Below are 14,970 nucleotides of genomic sequence, written 5' to 3' on the forward strand. Positions count from 1 at the left end.
CTGCGCATCGCATTAAGCGTAGAACAGTGGCAGCCGCACAGCCCAGAGGGATTTACCCCACACCCATCAACATTTCAACTTAATTCCTTTTCTGAGTCGCTTTCTGTCAGGCCCGAAGATGAAGATTCCCCACAGTTGGCATAGGCGACTGTTTGGGAGAGCTCCATAGCTCATAAATAGGAAGGTTTTCGAGCTCGATTTGAGAACGCCCTCTTCTTAAAGTTAATAATTTAACAAAAAAACCAAAACTTTATCTAAAACAATAAATTTATCATATGTTTTTAAAACTGTGATTTTAAAAAGATTCTAACTTTATAATTGAGAAAGAAATTATAGGAAGATTAGACATACAATATTCATCATTCCTTGGTATATATTTATCTAGGAATACAAGTAATAACCTTTCTGGAAAATCATTTTTATGTTCAATTGGCAATAGATTTAAATTTAATAAGTTGTAGTGAACAATTTGAGGAACAATGGAAAGAATCTCTGTTAAATGAAGATATAGTTCGGTAGAAACAATGGTAGAACATTTGTATTATGAAATTTGTAGGGAAGTATCCCTAAAAAATCCGAAAGGAAGCTCATTGCTTAGGTCTTCGTGGCCGAAATCCTTGAGACTTGATGTTTGCCTTGCTGATTGCCAAGGTGCTGCCTGCGATTGCCGCGTATGCCATGAATTTGTTCCACTATACGTGCAATCATGTTGCCAGAGTCTGACTCTGGGATCTCAGCCTGAACCTGGCTCCTGGGATGCCTCGTACACCCATACCCCGATCCGCGGCCAATGTGCAATATGCATACGTATGTCCGTGTGTAAGTCAGTAGCTCCGTATTGAGTCGTTGACGTTACATGAACTTTGGCTACGGTTCAATTCAGGCCGAGACCGGGCACTTTGCGGCCCCAACGAGGGGAGAGGCTCTTAAGCGGCTTAGGGGAATTTGGTTTTACATTTTACAGAATCACACTGGCCATGCCCGGTTGCCTTGATGCGATCGGGCTGACATATCGTTCAGGGAAGACATAAAGTTTCTCGACTTCTTTTCGGGCATTTGGAGACGTCAGTTTCGCTTTCGGATCATGAGGAGGAAACTGTTTTTTAGTAAAACTGATGTATTCTTTTTTGATAACTTTAAGCTGCCATGTCCTCCAGTAAAACTCAATATATGCAATAATTTAGATTTTTTTAAAATCATTTTTTCACGAAGATAGAATGTGTTTGTTTGTTTCAGGAATTTTAAAGATATATTTAAGGGGTGAAACCAATACGCTCATAGAGAGTTTGTTAGTCATATTAATTGCATGTCTCTTTTGAAAATGAAAAGATAAAATCCAAAATTTTGATAAGTCAAAAAATATCTTCGACTAGAGTAGTTTGAATGTATATCCTGATAATCTCCTTACCTTCCGAGCTCCATGGAAATGCTATAAGTCGATGAAAATTCCCACGACAGCGCTATATAATCCTGCACACCTAATCCAATCAGAGGCGAGTAGGAAATGCGCCATTTGCAGCATCGGTTATCGCCTTCGTTACGGCCACCCGCATAAGTCGTCATCAGAGTGGATTTATGCGGCACCTTACCGACCGGCCACAAAACCCAATATCCAAGCCATTAGTCTGTCTTGGCAATTATCAACGCCGCAGCGGATGACTCACGTATGACACTCAAGTCATAATGGAAACGGAGAAGGCACTTAGCCAAAGGCCGTGGAATGGCTTTTACGGCCAACACCGTTCGGGCCAAATTTAGACATTATCCGGGGATCCGAGAGACATTCAGAGCATTGTTTGTTCAACTGCTTTGCGGTTGTGTGGATGCGTATAATTCCGTTTTATGGCTCCTGTGCACCATCATCATAATCATCATCAAGCAGCTGCGACCACATCCACCTCCCACTCCGGTGGGCCAAGACTGTATGGATATGGCCACATTCCTGATGGAACGGACCTCAAAGGGAGACGAGAGCCCCCGACTACATAAAATTGTATTTAGTCATGCTACATCACTTTGTAATAATTTTCATTTTGGCGCTTGCTTTGATCTTCAGCCGCTTTCCGTGTGTGAGGCCTGCGGCCCGTGGCCCCACCTCAACCCGCCACTTGGCCATAATCTGTGGACCAAAACTGCCACCGTGCGGCGTTCGTCGAGCTGCGTTAACATTTTCTGAAATTATGAAGTCAGCCGAATCCGAATCCGAGCGCCAAGTTTGATGTTTTCATCTTTTGTTGAGTTTGTTCGCCTTTTTTTCGTTTTTACCCATCGGTAGACTGTGCAATTTGATTGAGCAATCATCAATTGTGCATGAAGCAAGTGATTTGCGGTGAGTGAAAAGAATTGCAGCGTCTTGTAAGGGCGTAATCGATATTTCGAATTGAAATCACCCATGCAAATCTTGTTTAGCAAGGAGTGGAGCCAGAGATCTACGGCATTGAAAATTAAAATGCGGCTTTAAATGTCAACTTTATTTTCATTAGAGCAAGTCTATGTTTTTCTTGCCACGAAGGAAATGGTTGACAGTCGTCAATAAGCTAATGTTTTTCATACACAATTATAATTCCCAAAATTTTATTTTTTAACCTGATCTCCATTTATTGTGATGTGAAAAATAGTTGAAATGTATTAATAAATCATAATTTTAAATAACAGGTTTTTAATTTTAAAAAATATTGTATTTTTATTAAAAATAATTATTCTTTTATAAAACATTCCCTATAAATAGATATTTAAAAAAATATATTTGATATAATTTTAATTATATATTTGAGCTGAAAATGACCAAATTAAGTGTGAAGTTTTTTAGCAAATGAAAATTCAGGCGCTTGAAGTTAAATAATTCAATTTAATTTACATTTACGCTGATGGTTAACCATGTATTTTGACTAAGTGTAAATAAAGCTCCATAGAGCCTCTTACCCCTTTTTGCAAATCGCTTACAAGGCCCCCCTGGACTTTAGATCAGATCCTGACCCCATCCTCGCCCCGATCCGCTGCCCCACATGGTGTCTGTTTACCCACAAGTCTGTCACGGCTAACAATTCGGAAAATTGTTGACATGCAAATGGCAACGAGCCATGTAAACTGACCAGCAAAGTGAGCAGCGGCTCATATATCACCGGGTAGGCAGTTGACCGGCCGTTTTCCCTATAAATAGCACGTGTAGGCTGTGTTTGACCTTAGCACGATTTCCAAGTGCAATGATTTCTTTGGAAATAGCATAGGATCTGGTTTTATGAACTCAACTGCTCTGACCTTGTTTTTCTTTCTTCAATGTTTTTGTTTTTGTTTGTTGTTTTTGAGTATTTTATAGCTGTTGACGCTGGCATTTAACAAGGCAACCGTTCTGTAGTCGGATATTTGGGGACATTAGGGAAAAATTCAGCGATACATAAAGGTATTATACAATGTAAACTCAATTTTTTAGGGCTTCCACCAAATTCTCCAAAAATATGTTGGGGAGTTCTTTATGAATTGTATTGTATTCAAATTTTTAGATCCAAAATTAACCTTAAAATTGTATTAAAATAAACTTCTAAGACATTAGTTTAAAAAAAATGGTAAAAATGTTTAATTGGTGTTTTACATACTTGGGCAACATTTTTCAGCTTTAGAATTTTATTAGTTTTTGTTATTTAAAGTAATGGTAAATATAATTATAACTAGTAACACTAATGTAGCAGGATATTTCAGTGTTCCGGAAATACAACTTTAACCCGCAGCAAACGATGTACCATTTGTGTTTTGCAATTTGCATCCCATCCAAGTGTTCGCCTCCAGTTAAGAGAGCAATTAATTATGGCCATTGGGCACGGGCAATATGTGTGACAGCCATGAAACACGAGCGAGGAGCAGGCAGCAGAAACAGAAACTGGAACTGGACATGGGATCCGGGATCTGGGATCTGGGATATGGGCTCTGGGATCTGGGCACTGGAATCTGCGACGGGACCACACGCATCGTGTGTGACGGCGATAAAAATCACAGCATGTTGCAAACAGCCCATTGACGTCCTCTTCGGCCGGCGGTTAATGCTGTTGTTGGGCAAATCTTTTGACAGTTGTGTTGAAGCATAAAGATGCCAAAAGCAACAACATAAAGCCGCCAAGTGCGTATCTGAAGCGTCTGGGGCACTCGCAGCCACGAAAAGCGCATCAATCAAACGTACCGACAACATCCTCATACCCCATATACATACGGATACACGGAAAAAAATACAATCTAAATGTCAATATAGAGTGAAAAGTGAGACGAGATCGGTTCCATGCTTGCTACAATATACAATTTTATCACTGAAAAATTGGTTGGGATTTAAGAAAATTTTTCCTCATTTGAATGGTTTAAAAATCATAAATAACATTTGTTTTCCTTTTCTTTTTTGTGAAATATAATTATTTAATTTCAAAATGTTTGATTCTATAAAATATACTCACAAAAACTGATGAGAACCCAACTTTTTCCTGAGTATCGAACTCATACCGTGGGACCAATAAGGCAAAATCTCAAATTTAATAATTCAAAAACCAAATTATTATATAAAAATAAATATATTTTTTCAATTAATAAATAAATCAGTCGTACATCAAGAATTTTGTTCTTCAATTTAGATAATCTTTTTCCTCAGTGTACAGATAGCCATAGCCATACCCACACGCTCGCGTTCGATCAATCATTTATTATGGCATCGCTGATGGCGGCCCCAACGTTGGTGGCCCCCACCCAAAAACAAAATACAAAACAGCCCATAGGCACACACAAAAAAGAAGAAAATACTTGGAAAATATAGCTAATTTTCTATGGCCATATAAATTCGTTTTTAGTTTCTATTTTCGAGGGGGGCGGACAGTTAATTTTGAGCACGAAAAGCAATTGTATCGCACGGCTGTCAGATCCACTTATATGAGCGTATTTGATGGGCTTGAGACATATAATGGGCGTATAACTTTTAATAATGGGTTGGTAGAAATTTTAATTAAATTTGATATTGTTGGACTTCAGGGGGACATATTTGTTTATAACCACGAAAAACAATTGCATCGCACGGCTGTCAGATCTACTAATATGGGCGTATTTGATGGGCTGAGGACGTATTAGCTTCAATAATTGTTTTGAAGAAATATTCATTTTTATATTTTTACATTTGAGGGTGGCATTTTGAGTTATCCACGAAATGGTTTTCAAATTGTAATCAAAAACGATTCAATTTTTTTCTTGTGTTTTATATCTTTATCATTATTTTATAATTAATTAAATAAATGTAACGTTTTTATTATATTCTCATTTCACTTATTACATAGACGAATTCTTACATTCACCTTTGTAACTAGATTTTTAATTTTTTAAAAAGTTGAAAATATTTCTAACTAAAAATTTGAACAAGGGTTAAATAATTTTAGATCTCAATTTATAGTTTGATTATTTTGAAATATTTTAAATGAAGAAGTGTTACCCTCTTCTACTTGACTGTCCGCTCGTTATCATACATTTAAATGATTATGATTAATCTCTCGCGACAGCATTCGAATTGCTTAATAATCCCCAGACCCATTTATTTGATTGACATTTTGCGCTTGCCTTATCGCACACTCAATGAAATAAACATTTTAATTCTAATTAAATTTCGTTGGAATTAATTGCAGCCCATACGAATAAAGACACGAAACGTTGCCCAAAGCGAAACGGCGAGCAACGAAAAATAAAAAAGAGAACAAATCACGCGATCTTGGACCGCCCAAGTGGCTTTGGCTTCGTTGGTGGCCACATCCACATCCCCAATCGAAAATTTAGTTGTTTAGTTGTTGCTGTTGTAGTGCTGTGGCCGGGCTCTTTATCGCCGCCATAAATATGGAAATTTTTCATTAGCGATTTCCGTTTCCGATTTATCTTAATGGCCAGCCGACTGTTGTTTTAGTTGTTGTAATTAAGAAGAGCTACCGTTTGATGCTTTGGCAAAGCATGTTGCAGCAACATGTTGCCGATAAACATCAAGGCGAACGCAATGTTGCGACGACAGGCAAACCACAGAACATCGAAACCGTCGGACAACGGACATGGCTCCAAAGAGGAGCTTCGTGTGTGGTCTGTTATCAGGCTTTTGGCCAATGAAAGCGGCTATTAAGTCTTGGCCAGCTAACTGGCAACTTGGGTGGCAACATGCCATTCACCAATCACACATACACAAGCACACTGAGGAAAAATAATAATATTTATCATAATAGCACAATGTTTTACAATTACAATTTAAATTTCCTAGCTTACTTTTACACATCTTGTTATGTGGTTTCTATAGATTTATTTTTCACCCACCTGCCATTAACAGCAATACTATTTAAGTCCTTAAAAATAAAAAGTATACAAAAACATAAAATTTAACTTTAAACTTAAATATGAATTGAATTACTTTTTGGTATGCAGAAGTGCCAAAAGCAGGCAGATTGTTTGTGGACGATCACAAATATTCCAGATCTACATTTGATATGGAAATAGCTTTTATCATTTTAAGAAAACAACATGTTTTTGGCGGAGAACGGGAGCTTCTAATTTTAAGGCAAAACAAATATTATTTAAACAAGAATATAAATCTGCAACAAACTCACCTTCCTCTCGCTTAATAATGCTGGAACCAATTGTGATTATTTTTCTCAGTGCAGCCCCGTCTGCCGGCGGCGCCGCACAAAAAAGAAAGCGCGTGCAACGGGCAAAAAAAAACCCAACCGACCGGAACTTCAACTGGCGCTATATGCAATTATACGAGTGTGTCTGTGTCTGCGGCAAACAGTAGCAGCATTTGCCTTTTGCCACAGATTGACAGCAGAAACTAAGCTTGGGATGGAGATGGCGGGACCACCGTGAAGTACGAATGCCTCCGTCTGGGGGATAAATGTGTGTATATGTATCTCCGATCCGAGATGCTCCCAGTTGCTTGTCGCCACGCCGCTGCGTTATATTGTCAAAAGTAACATGTTGCTGCTGCTGCTGCTGCTCCCCTTTTGTTACGCCAGCAACTTGCAGCTGGTTTTTTGATCTTGGCGCTGTAAATTACACGCCCAACAGCCGCAAACAATTGCTGTTGGTTGTTCGGTTTCCTCAGCGATGGTGATGCAAATTATTGCTATCTATCTTGCTGTCAACAACACAATAATTGTTGCCAACATTTGATGTTGCTGCTGGTGCTTGTCATAATTTTATTGCTGCCGCCGGGCAAGTTCTAAGTTGTTTGGACCAATTACAGTGAAGCACAACTTGATGGTACTTTACTTGCTGATCCTATTTAATTTAAAGTTACTTATCTTCATAGAACTTTCACTAAAAATACCTGTAAAATTAAGCCAAAACCACAGATAACCAAATTTCTTGGTAAATTATTTTACTTATATTCCATGTTAAAAGTTAATACACTTTTTCTTACTGAAAACGTTTTACATTCATCATTTAATTAAAATATTTTAATCCAAATCGAATAATTTATTGCTATTAATTTTATAATATGCAAGTATTGAAATTATGTAATAATAAATTAAATAATACATATAAATTTAAGGATTCAAACTTTTATGTAATATTTATCATTTGTGATTAGATGTGCTCATACATTTTTATATATTTATAAAGTCTTTAGTATTAAAACTTAAAAATACTCTTAGAAAATGCGAACTTTACACATTCAAAATAAATATTAAAATATTTGCTTACTCAGGTAAAAATATAAGAGAATTGAAGAAAAAAAACAATATTTGGAAACTGTGAATCAAATCGATATAAAATGAAATATGTATTTTCTTTTTATATTTCTTGTAGTGTATGTAATCTTTAGTTAACCCATTTTTTGATGTGTGTGTGCTTAGTGTCCAAAACCCTAAACTCATTCGCATTTTCAAGCCCAACCCAAAAAAAAACATAATTTCGCTTTCCTCGGAACGATGATTATAAAGCTTTACGAATTTTTTGCGCACTAGGATCCGCAGATTCCTAGAAAACCGAAAATGCCGAGTCGCGCCATAAAAGCAGAAGCAAATAATGCCCCACGATTCCATCCGATCGCGAATGGGGACCACACAGAACGACCGCCCAGGAGCACACAGAAAAAGAACATAAAGACGACGGACCCGCAAGAAAAACAAATAATTGCTAATTTTATGCTCGAATAAATGAGCGCGAGTGAGCCGCAGACGAAGGATCAAAAAAATGGGCGCCCCATTCGGGCGGCATAAATTAGTGCAAGCGAGACGGCCTACCCAGAGACGTCACGCACTATCAAACGAGAAAATGATCAATGGGGGCACATCCAGATCCAGCGCACTCGCTCGCACTCAAAGGAGCAAAGGGAGGGTGCGAGCAGGCCGGCTAATAGAGACCACCCAAGAAGATGACGACGAATTAAGGGCCACCCACGAAGAGACACGCCGCTGCTCTCTCGCTCGCTCGCTGGATCACCCGTGCATGTGTTGGTGGGCATGAGGGTGCACCGAAAGAAATAAGATCAGATCGAAGATCGTATCGATGGGGTATCATATTTTAATTGATAATTTTTGTTATGTAGGATCAATTCAATCTTGGGTATTTGAAATAAGATCAGATATATTTTTTTATGAAAGAAGTATTTATTATACCATCAAATCTTTTCAATCTTTTATTTTCATTTTATAACACACAAGTTTTTGACTATAAAAAGGAGAGTAAGATCTAAAAAAAAACATTAAATATCCGATCCTTAAAATGTTTCATTTAATCGTAATATATTCAGATAAGATCCTCAAATACGATTAAGGATAATTTCATTTCGATCGTGGGAAAATAAGATCAGATATGATTTTACTTCATAATATACGTTTTTTATATTTTTTAATATAAATTGTATTTAAAAGAAAAATAGATTTCATTCTGATTTTGAAAATAATCTTAAAAGATATAAAATCCAAAGGAATGCCAAAATGTTATTTCTGTTTATATATTCGAAATTATCCATTAATTGCAGAATATTTTTAAATGATACTATTTATACTGATTAAAACTTAATAAAATTTTAACGAATTCGTTTAAGTTTTGATTATTTTAACAAGAATGCACCTTTTACTTTTATAATTTTCCAATAAAGTGTTTATTTAATTAATAAATTAATTTTACGAAAAGGTTGTTATATACATTTTAAATTCGTTTTTATTGAAAATATTTTATCTTGGGTTTTGTTTTAATTGCAGATTATAGAGCTCTAATGTCTATTTATTATTCAAAACCACGTTCACATAATTATTTTCTGTGTACGAAAGCATATGTGTGTTTGAGTAAAAAGACCTTTGAAACCCATTTCAGTATTGGCGTAGGGGAACCAGAGCAGATAATTGAAATATATACAACTTAAACATGTGCGCTGAAGTGGGCTTAAACAAATAATAATAAAAAAGGGGCTGAAACAGGCCCATTGTAAAGTAAACAAAAACAAAAGGGTAGAAAAAATAAATGTTTTTCGATCATCTTATAAATATATAATTATTCAACAGATGAATCGGTTGAATCGGTTGAGCACAGTAAAATTAGCAAAGGTTTCAGAAATTACACAAGACCATAACTCTTTAATTAAAACTTGCATTGGTAATTTTTCCTTTTATTTTTATTTTTATTATTTGATATTAAATATTTTCTCATATTTGTTGTATTTTTGATATAAATTCAAATTTTGAATTTGGTTTAAAAATGCGCTAAAACCAAAAGCCAAGTTTCGACCCCCTTAGAAAAGTCATCAACCATCAGACTTTTGTATTTTATCGTAATATTTAAGTTTGCAAAAATAGTTAAACAATTTATTTTCATTACAATATAATGTGTAAAGGTTATAATTAATATTTGTCATGTTATCACTGTTTAGTATTTGATTGGCGTACAGCTCTGGCCACACTGGCACTGCCTCTTGTTCCAGCGTGGTTGTGCAAAAAAACTTTGGTTCGACTTTATTTCTAGTTTTGAGTTGATAAATTCCCGTGTCCCGCCCGAAGATGCCCCCGAAAAAGGCGCCGCCAGGTCCAAGTAAGAAGACGGAGCAGAAAAAAAAGGAGAAAGTCATTGAGGTAGGCTGCAAATCCGGGAAGCCGATGGGCGAGCCCCTCTCCCCATCGAAATTCCGTGATGCGGAAGCCCGGCGGGGAGAAATTCGATATGATCAGTGAAGAACTCATATGTTATTCCACCGGCAGGACAAGACATTCGGACTGAAGAACAAGAAGGGCAACAAGCAGCAGAAGTTCATCCAGCAGGTGCAGAAGCAAGTGCAGTCTGGCGGCCAGCATCCTCGTCAGGATGGCGACAAGCGCAAGGAGGAGAAGGACAAGAAGCTGGCCGATCAGCGCGAGATGGCCTTGATCTTCAAGCCGGTGCAGACTCAGAAAGTGGAAAAGGGCACCGATCCCAAGTCGGTGGTCTGCGCATTCTTCAAACAGGGTCTGTGCACCAAAGGCGACAAGTGCAAGTTCTCCCACGATCTGTCCCAGGAGAACAAGGTGGAGAAGCGCTCCATATACGTGGACATGCGCGACGAGGACGATCCGATGACCAACTGGGACGATGCCAAGCTCAAGGAGGTTGTCGAGAAGAAGAGCTCCGGCGATAAGCAGCGTCCCACCACGGATATTGTGGGTTTCACACTCAACATGTCCTCGAAATTCCCAATTAACCACTCACTCTCCCACAGATCTGCAAGTTCTTCTTGGAGGCCGTGGAGAAGTCCAAGTACGGCTGGTTCTGGGAGTGCCCCAATGGCGGCAAGTGCATCTACCGGCACGCCTTGCCAGCCGGCTATGTGCTGAAGCGCGACAAGAAGAAGGAGGAGAAGCCCACGGAAATCTCGCTGGTGGATCTGATCGAGAAGGAGCGCGCCGCCCTGGGATCCAACCAGACTCGCGTAACCCTGGAGTCTTTCCTCGCCTGGAAGAAGCGCAAGCTGTCCGAGAAGAAGGCCAAGCTGATCGCTGAGGAAGAGCGCAAGAAGAACGACTTCAGCAAGGGCAAACAGTTCGGCATTTCGGGTCGTGAGATGTTCAGCTTCAATCCCGACCTGGTCGACGACGGTCCCATGGAGGAGGGCGACGCCGCCTTCGACATTTACAAGCGAGAGGACGACGACGACGACAATGCCGTGGAGTTCAAGGAACTGGATCTGGCCGCTCTGTCGCTGGCTGCCAAGGAGGTGGACGGCTCGGGCACCATTGCCTCCACCAACCGACTACTGGATCAGGCCACGGAAGCAGCCAAAACAGCCGCAGCAGAGGACGCAGCGGCCGAGGAGGATGGCCCTTCGTCGTCTGCACCCGCCAACGATGCTGCCCCCATCAACAAGGATCTCTTTGTTGATCTGGCCGGTGAACTGGATGACTTGGATCTGGATGATGAGGACGACGACTAGTCGTCCATGTACTTTGTTTGAATTGAGTTCATTAAATGATTTCTGCCTTTTAGCTACTTTTCAATAAATAAAGTTGTGGCTTTTAACTGTTGCATTTCTGGAAATGGATCGTTGTCTTTGTCTCATTGAGTATATTTTAAACCAACTGATGACTACTAGGAACATTCCTTAAATTAAAATTTTTTTAAATTATTTAATATTAATATACTAAGTCGTAAGACTACCAAAAGCCTGGCGGCAAAACTCCGATGGCCTGGGGGATCTGACGTTCACGAAGGAACTTGGCCAGAAGCATTTCCAGCCGTGTTTTCGGGCCGCCTTCGTCATAGGCCGCCAGCTGGGGCATGTAGATATTTTGAATGTAGATCAGCAGCTTCATAAACTGCTTGCCGTAGCTGCGTAACAGCTCGTAGCCGAGGGTCTGCAGCATCTCCATGATCATGGTGGCACTGATGTCGGGGATCGGCTTTACGTTCACCATATGGGATAGCCAAAGCCAGCCCTCCTCCAGCTCGAAGCACTGTTCCGGCCCGGCTCCCTTGCGTCCTTGGGTGATGATCACAGCTGCGTAGAGGCGAGCGACTCCCGTCTGTCGTTTCAAGTAAATGTCTGGCTTCTCCAGCTCGTTTTTGTCCGACAGCCGATAGCCTATGGACTTCAGATACTGCTCCGGGGTCTGTCCTTGCTGTTGGGGTATTACATAGGGCACCAAAAAGGGCGACTCCTTGTACATGTAGGCCAGGAAGACCTTGCCAAAGTCGGGCAGCAGCTTCCAGAAAGTGATAATAACTGAGGCGAAGGGAAACGCCGCCTGCGGATTACTGGAGATGGCGGTCTCCGATTGACTGACAAACTTCTTGGCCATCAGAAGCATGCAATAGTCTCGGGCGAGCGGATGGTCGTTAATGGTAATGGTAGAGCCATTCATAACTTTAACAGGCTGCCCGGCAAAGAAGCTGTATAGTTTGTCAAAGTTCTGGCCCAGATGCTGCGGACTGACTGCTGAAATGGCGTTAAGGGGCAGATTGATGGCTCTCTGGCAGCCGGTGCGGTACTGCTTCAGCGACTCCTCCGTTTGCAACGGCTTTACTGCATCCACTTTGGACTGATACAGCGAAATGATTTCGTTGTAGAACGTCAGTCGGTCTGGGTGGACACAAGATGAGGCTGCAGTGGTGGCAGGTGACACGTCTTGGCTTTTTATTTCCGGGGGAGCAGGAGCTTTGGCCGCTTCTGCCTTGGCAGCCTCGGCCAGTTGCTGCTTCTCCTTGGCCTCCGACAACTCTTTCTCCTGTCGCTGCTTTTCCTCCTCTAGCTGCCGCTGACGTTCCTCTTCCAGCTTCTTGTCCGCCTCCATCTTAAGTTGCTGCTGGATTTGCTCGGAGAACTCGGCCAGCTGCTTTATAATGTCCATTTCCAAGGCATCTAGGCTCTTGCAGCACTCCTCCGCCTTAAGGATGGAGCACAGGAACTGGCTCTGCATCTCGCACTTGCCCATTTTCACCGTGCTGACGAGCTGTTCGAACTTCTGGCCCAGCTCCTTGAGCTGTGTGTTCTGGGTGGAGCACACCTGGACCGTTTCTCTGTCAAGCGAGAGAAGTATCCTGGCAATACCCTCGTACTTCTGGTTAAATCTCCTTTGGCAGCGGGACACGCCCTCCAGGGCCAGTTTGTGCAGCTTTTGGTCAGTCTGTTGGCGCAGGGCCAACTGCTCGCGATGCTGGTCCTCCAGTTGGGCCTTGGTCATCTGGTCGGCCTTCTGGACTAGCAGGATTTCGTTGCGCTCCCGCAGCGCCCTTTGCTGCAACTGGTCTCGCTGGCGCTCCTCCTCCTTTTGCAAGGATTTGCGTGACTGCCGCAGTGCATCCTGTTTGTCCTTGAGGGCCTTCAACTGTTGGCGAACGCACCTTTTGCCTTCCTCCGCAAGCTCTCGCCTCACAATGCTGGCGTTGATGGCCTGTACGTCGGGAAAGCAGGATATACTGGGCTCAAAGACGGATACTGGCGGCTGGGGCGCCTCCTCCTTAATATCTGGGAGTTCCTCCTTTATTACGGTTGCTTTTGGACTTTGTTTTCTGCCCTCCACCCACAAGGGTTCGCGATCCTCGCCCAAAGTTCTGCCTGTGCACGTCTCGGACGCCAGGGCCGCGTGTTGCAGAGTCGATTCCACATTTAACCAGTCCAGCGCGCGCATTAAGTCGTTCATGCTCTACGAAGATCTCTTTAATTATTAGTTTTATGAATTGGCTTGGTTACGCTTACCATTATGTCGTACTTTGAGTATAAAAACTACTTTCTTTGCGGCGGTCAACCAAAATATGATGTCGGGCTGCCAACTCGTCCGTTTCTGACTTCCGTTATTGTGAATGGGTGGAGATATACGGTCCTATTAAATTTTGAAATTTGTTGAAATTGGTTAAATTTACGTGATACTATTATTTGATTTTAGCGTTACAAAACTTTAAGAATGAATTCCATTTCGAATTTTTTAATAATTTTTGGTTATTGGACATAAAACCTATTTTAATACCTGGTTATAAAAAAAATGTTTCCCATTTCGAAAATGATCTTTGAATTGTAATTAGCTTAACACCATTAAAGTTGTGGCTTTAAAAATAGAATTGGATTCCCTTCTTGCTGAAATTAATTGTATTATATTAATAATAGTATAATAGTATATTAAACCAGAAGGCATTTGTTACGTTTTAAAATAATAATGTCCAAATGTAATAATTAATAATGCAAAAGTCATTTTTGGTCTGTTTCACTATCAGCTGATTTAAAAAATAGGAAGTTACCAATTAGGGCTCCACCAAAAAGATATTTTTACATTCGATTAGTTTTTAATATACGGAAACACAATTCGCATCGATTGATACATAGTTAACAAAGCGCTATGGACATTTAGAAGAACTTAACGCCGTGGCTGCCGTCCATCTCGATCAGCTCGCACCTTCCCTTCTCCTCCAGCAATCGGAGGGCACTAAGCAGCACCGCCTCGTCCACGCCGTGGAAGTCCTGTTGGGCGGTGTTCTCCCCGGAGGCGATCTCGTAGAGCGTGCAGATGCTGTTCGTCTGGCCCGTTTCCTGCACCCAATCGTAGACCATGTTGCCGTACTCCTCGAGTGTGTGCCAGTACACCTGCCACTCCTGGCGGCGCTTGTCCAGCGGATTCGCATGGCCAGTCCGCTCCAGTTCGGCCAGGATCGCCAGGATGAGCTCCGGCGAGAGGCGGCGCTTCAGGGATTCGTTGTGGAACAGCGGAGACGTCTGGTCTCCGATGCTCAGCGTAAACCTGTTCGTGTGCCTGAGGTATTTTAGAAAGAGATCTGTCCAGACCTTCAGCTGCTGGAGTCTGGTTTCTTCGTGGGGCTGTAAACTGAATGCCTGGGGTTATCCGGGTGCTTGGCTATCTTCTGAACTCTACTCACGTGAAGAAGGGGGGGAAGGTGTACTCCCAGGGCCATTGGAAATCTGTCATCTTAATGAACTACGAAATAAACATTTGTTTTGCCAGCGAGAAGGATTACTAATGGTTGGGAGTGACCGTATAGGCTTAACGGAAAAATACTGCG

At 41.1% G+C, this 14,970-nt stretch overlaps 3 protein-coding genes across 3 annotated transcripts; 1 reads left to right on the top strand and 2 right to left on the bottom strand.

Moving 5' to 3' along the window:
- The first annotated feature begins 9,884 nt into the window (after positions 1-9,884).
- Positions 9,885-11,481, top strand: LOC108049638 (zinc finger CCCH domain-containing protein 15 homolog). The gene is made up of 3 exons (XM_017130891.2): positions 9,885-10,064; positions 10,191-10,625; positions 10,685-11,481. The coding sequence occupies exons 1-3, from the start codon at positions 9,993-9,995 to the stop codon at positions 11,393-11,395; spliced, it is 1,218 nt and encodes a 405-aa protein (XP_016986380.1). The 5' UTR covers positions 9,885-9,992; the 3' UTR covers positions 11,396-11,481.
- Positions 11,482-11,505: 24 nt separating this feature from the next.
- Positions 11,506-13,772, bottom strand: LOC108049637 (nucleoporin Gle1). Its single transcript, XM_017130890.2, has 2 exons — positions 13,658-13,772; positions 11,506-13,604 (listed from the first exon to the last, which is right to left on the bottom strand). The coding sequence occupies exons 1-2, from the start codon at positions 13,658-13,660 to the stop codon at positions 11,616-11,618; spliced, it is 1,992 nt and encodes a 663-aa protein (XP_016986379.2). The 5' UTR covers positions 13,661-13,772; the 3' UTR covers positions 11,506-11,615.
- Positions 13,773-14,216: 444 nt separating this feature from the next.
- On the bottom strand, positions 14,217-14,961 carry LOC108049639 (vacuolar protein-sorting-associated protein 25). The gene is made up of 2 exons (XM_017130892.2): positions 14,827-14,961; positions 14,217-14,774 (listed from the first exon to the last, which is right to left on the bottom strand). Exons 1-2 carry the CDS (start codon positions 14,874-14,876, stop codon positions 14,300-14,302), a joined length of 525 nt encoding a protein of 174 aa, XP_016986381.1. The 5' UTR covers positions 14,877-14,961; the 3' UTR covers positions 14,217-14,299.
- Between the last annotated feature and the right edge of the window lie 9 nt (positions 14,962-14,970).

The sequence above is a fragment of the Drosophila rhopaloa genome, unplaced genomic scaffold (assembly GCF_018152115.1).
Source record: "Drosophila rhopaloa isolate 14029-0021.01 unplaced genomic scaffold, ASM1815211v1 contig_69, whole genome shotgun sequence".
NCBI lineage: Eukaryota > Metazoa > Arthropoda > Insecta > Diptera > Drosophilidae > Drosophila > Drosophila rhopaloa.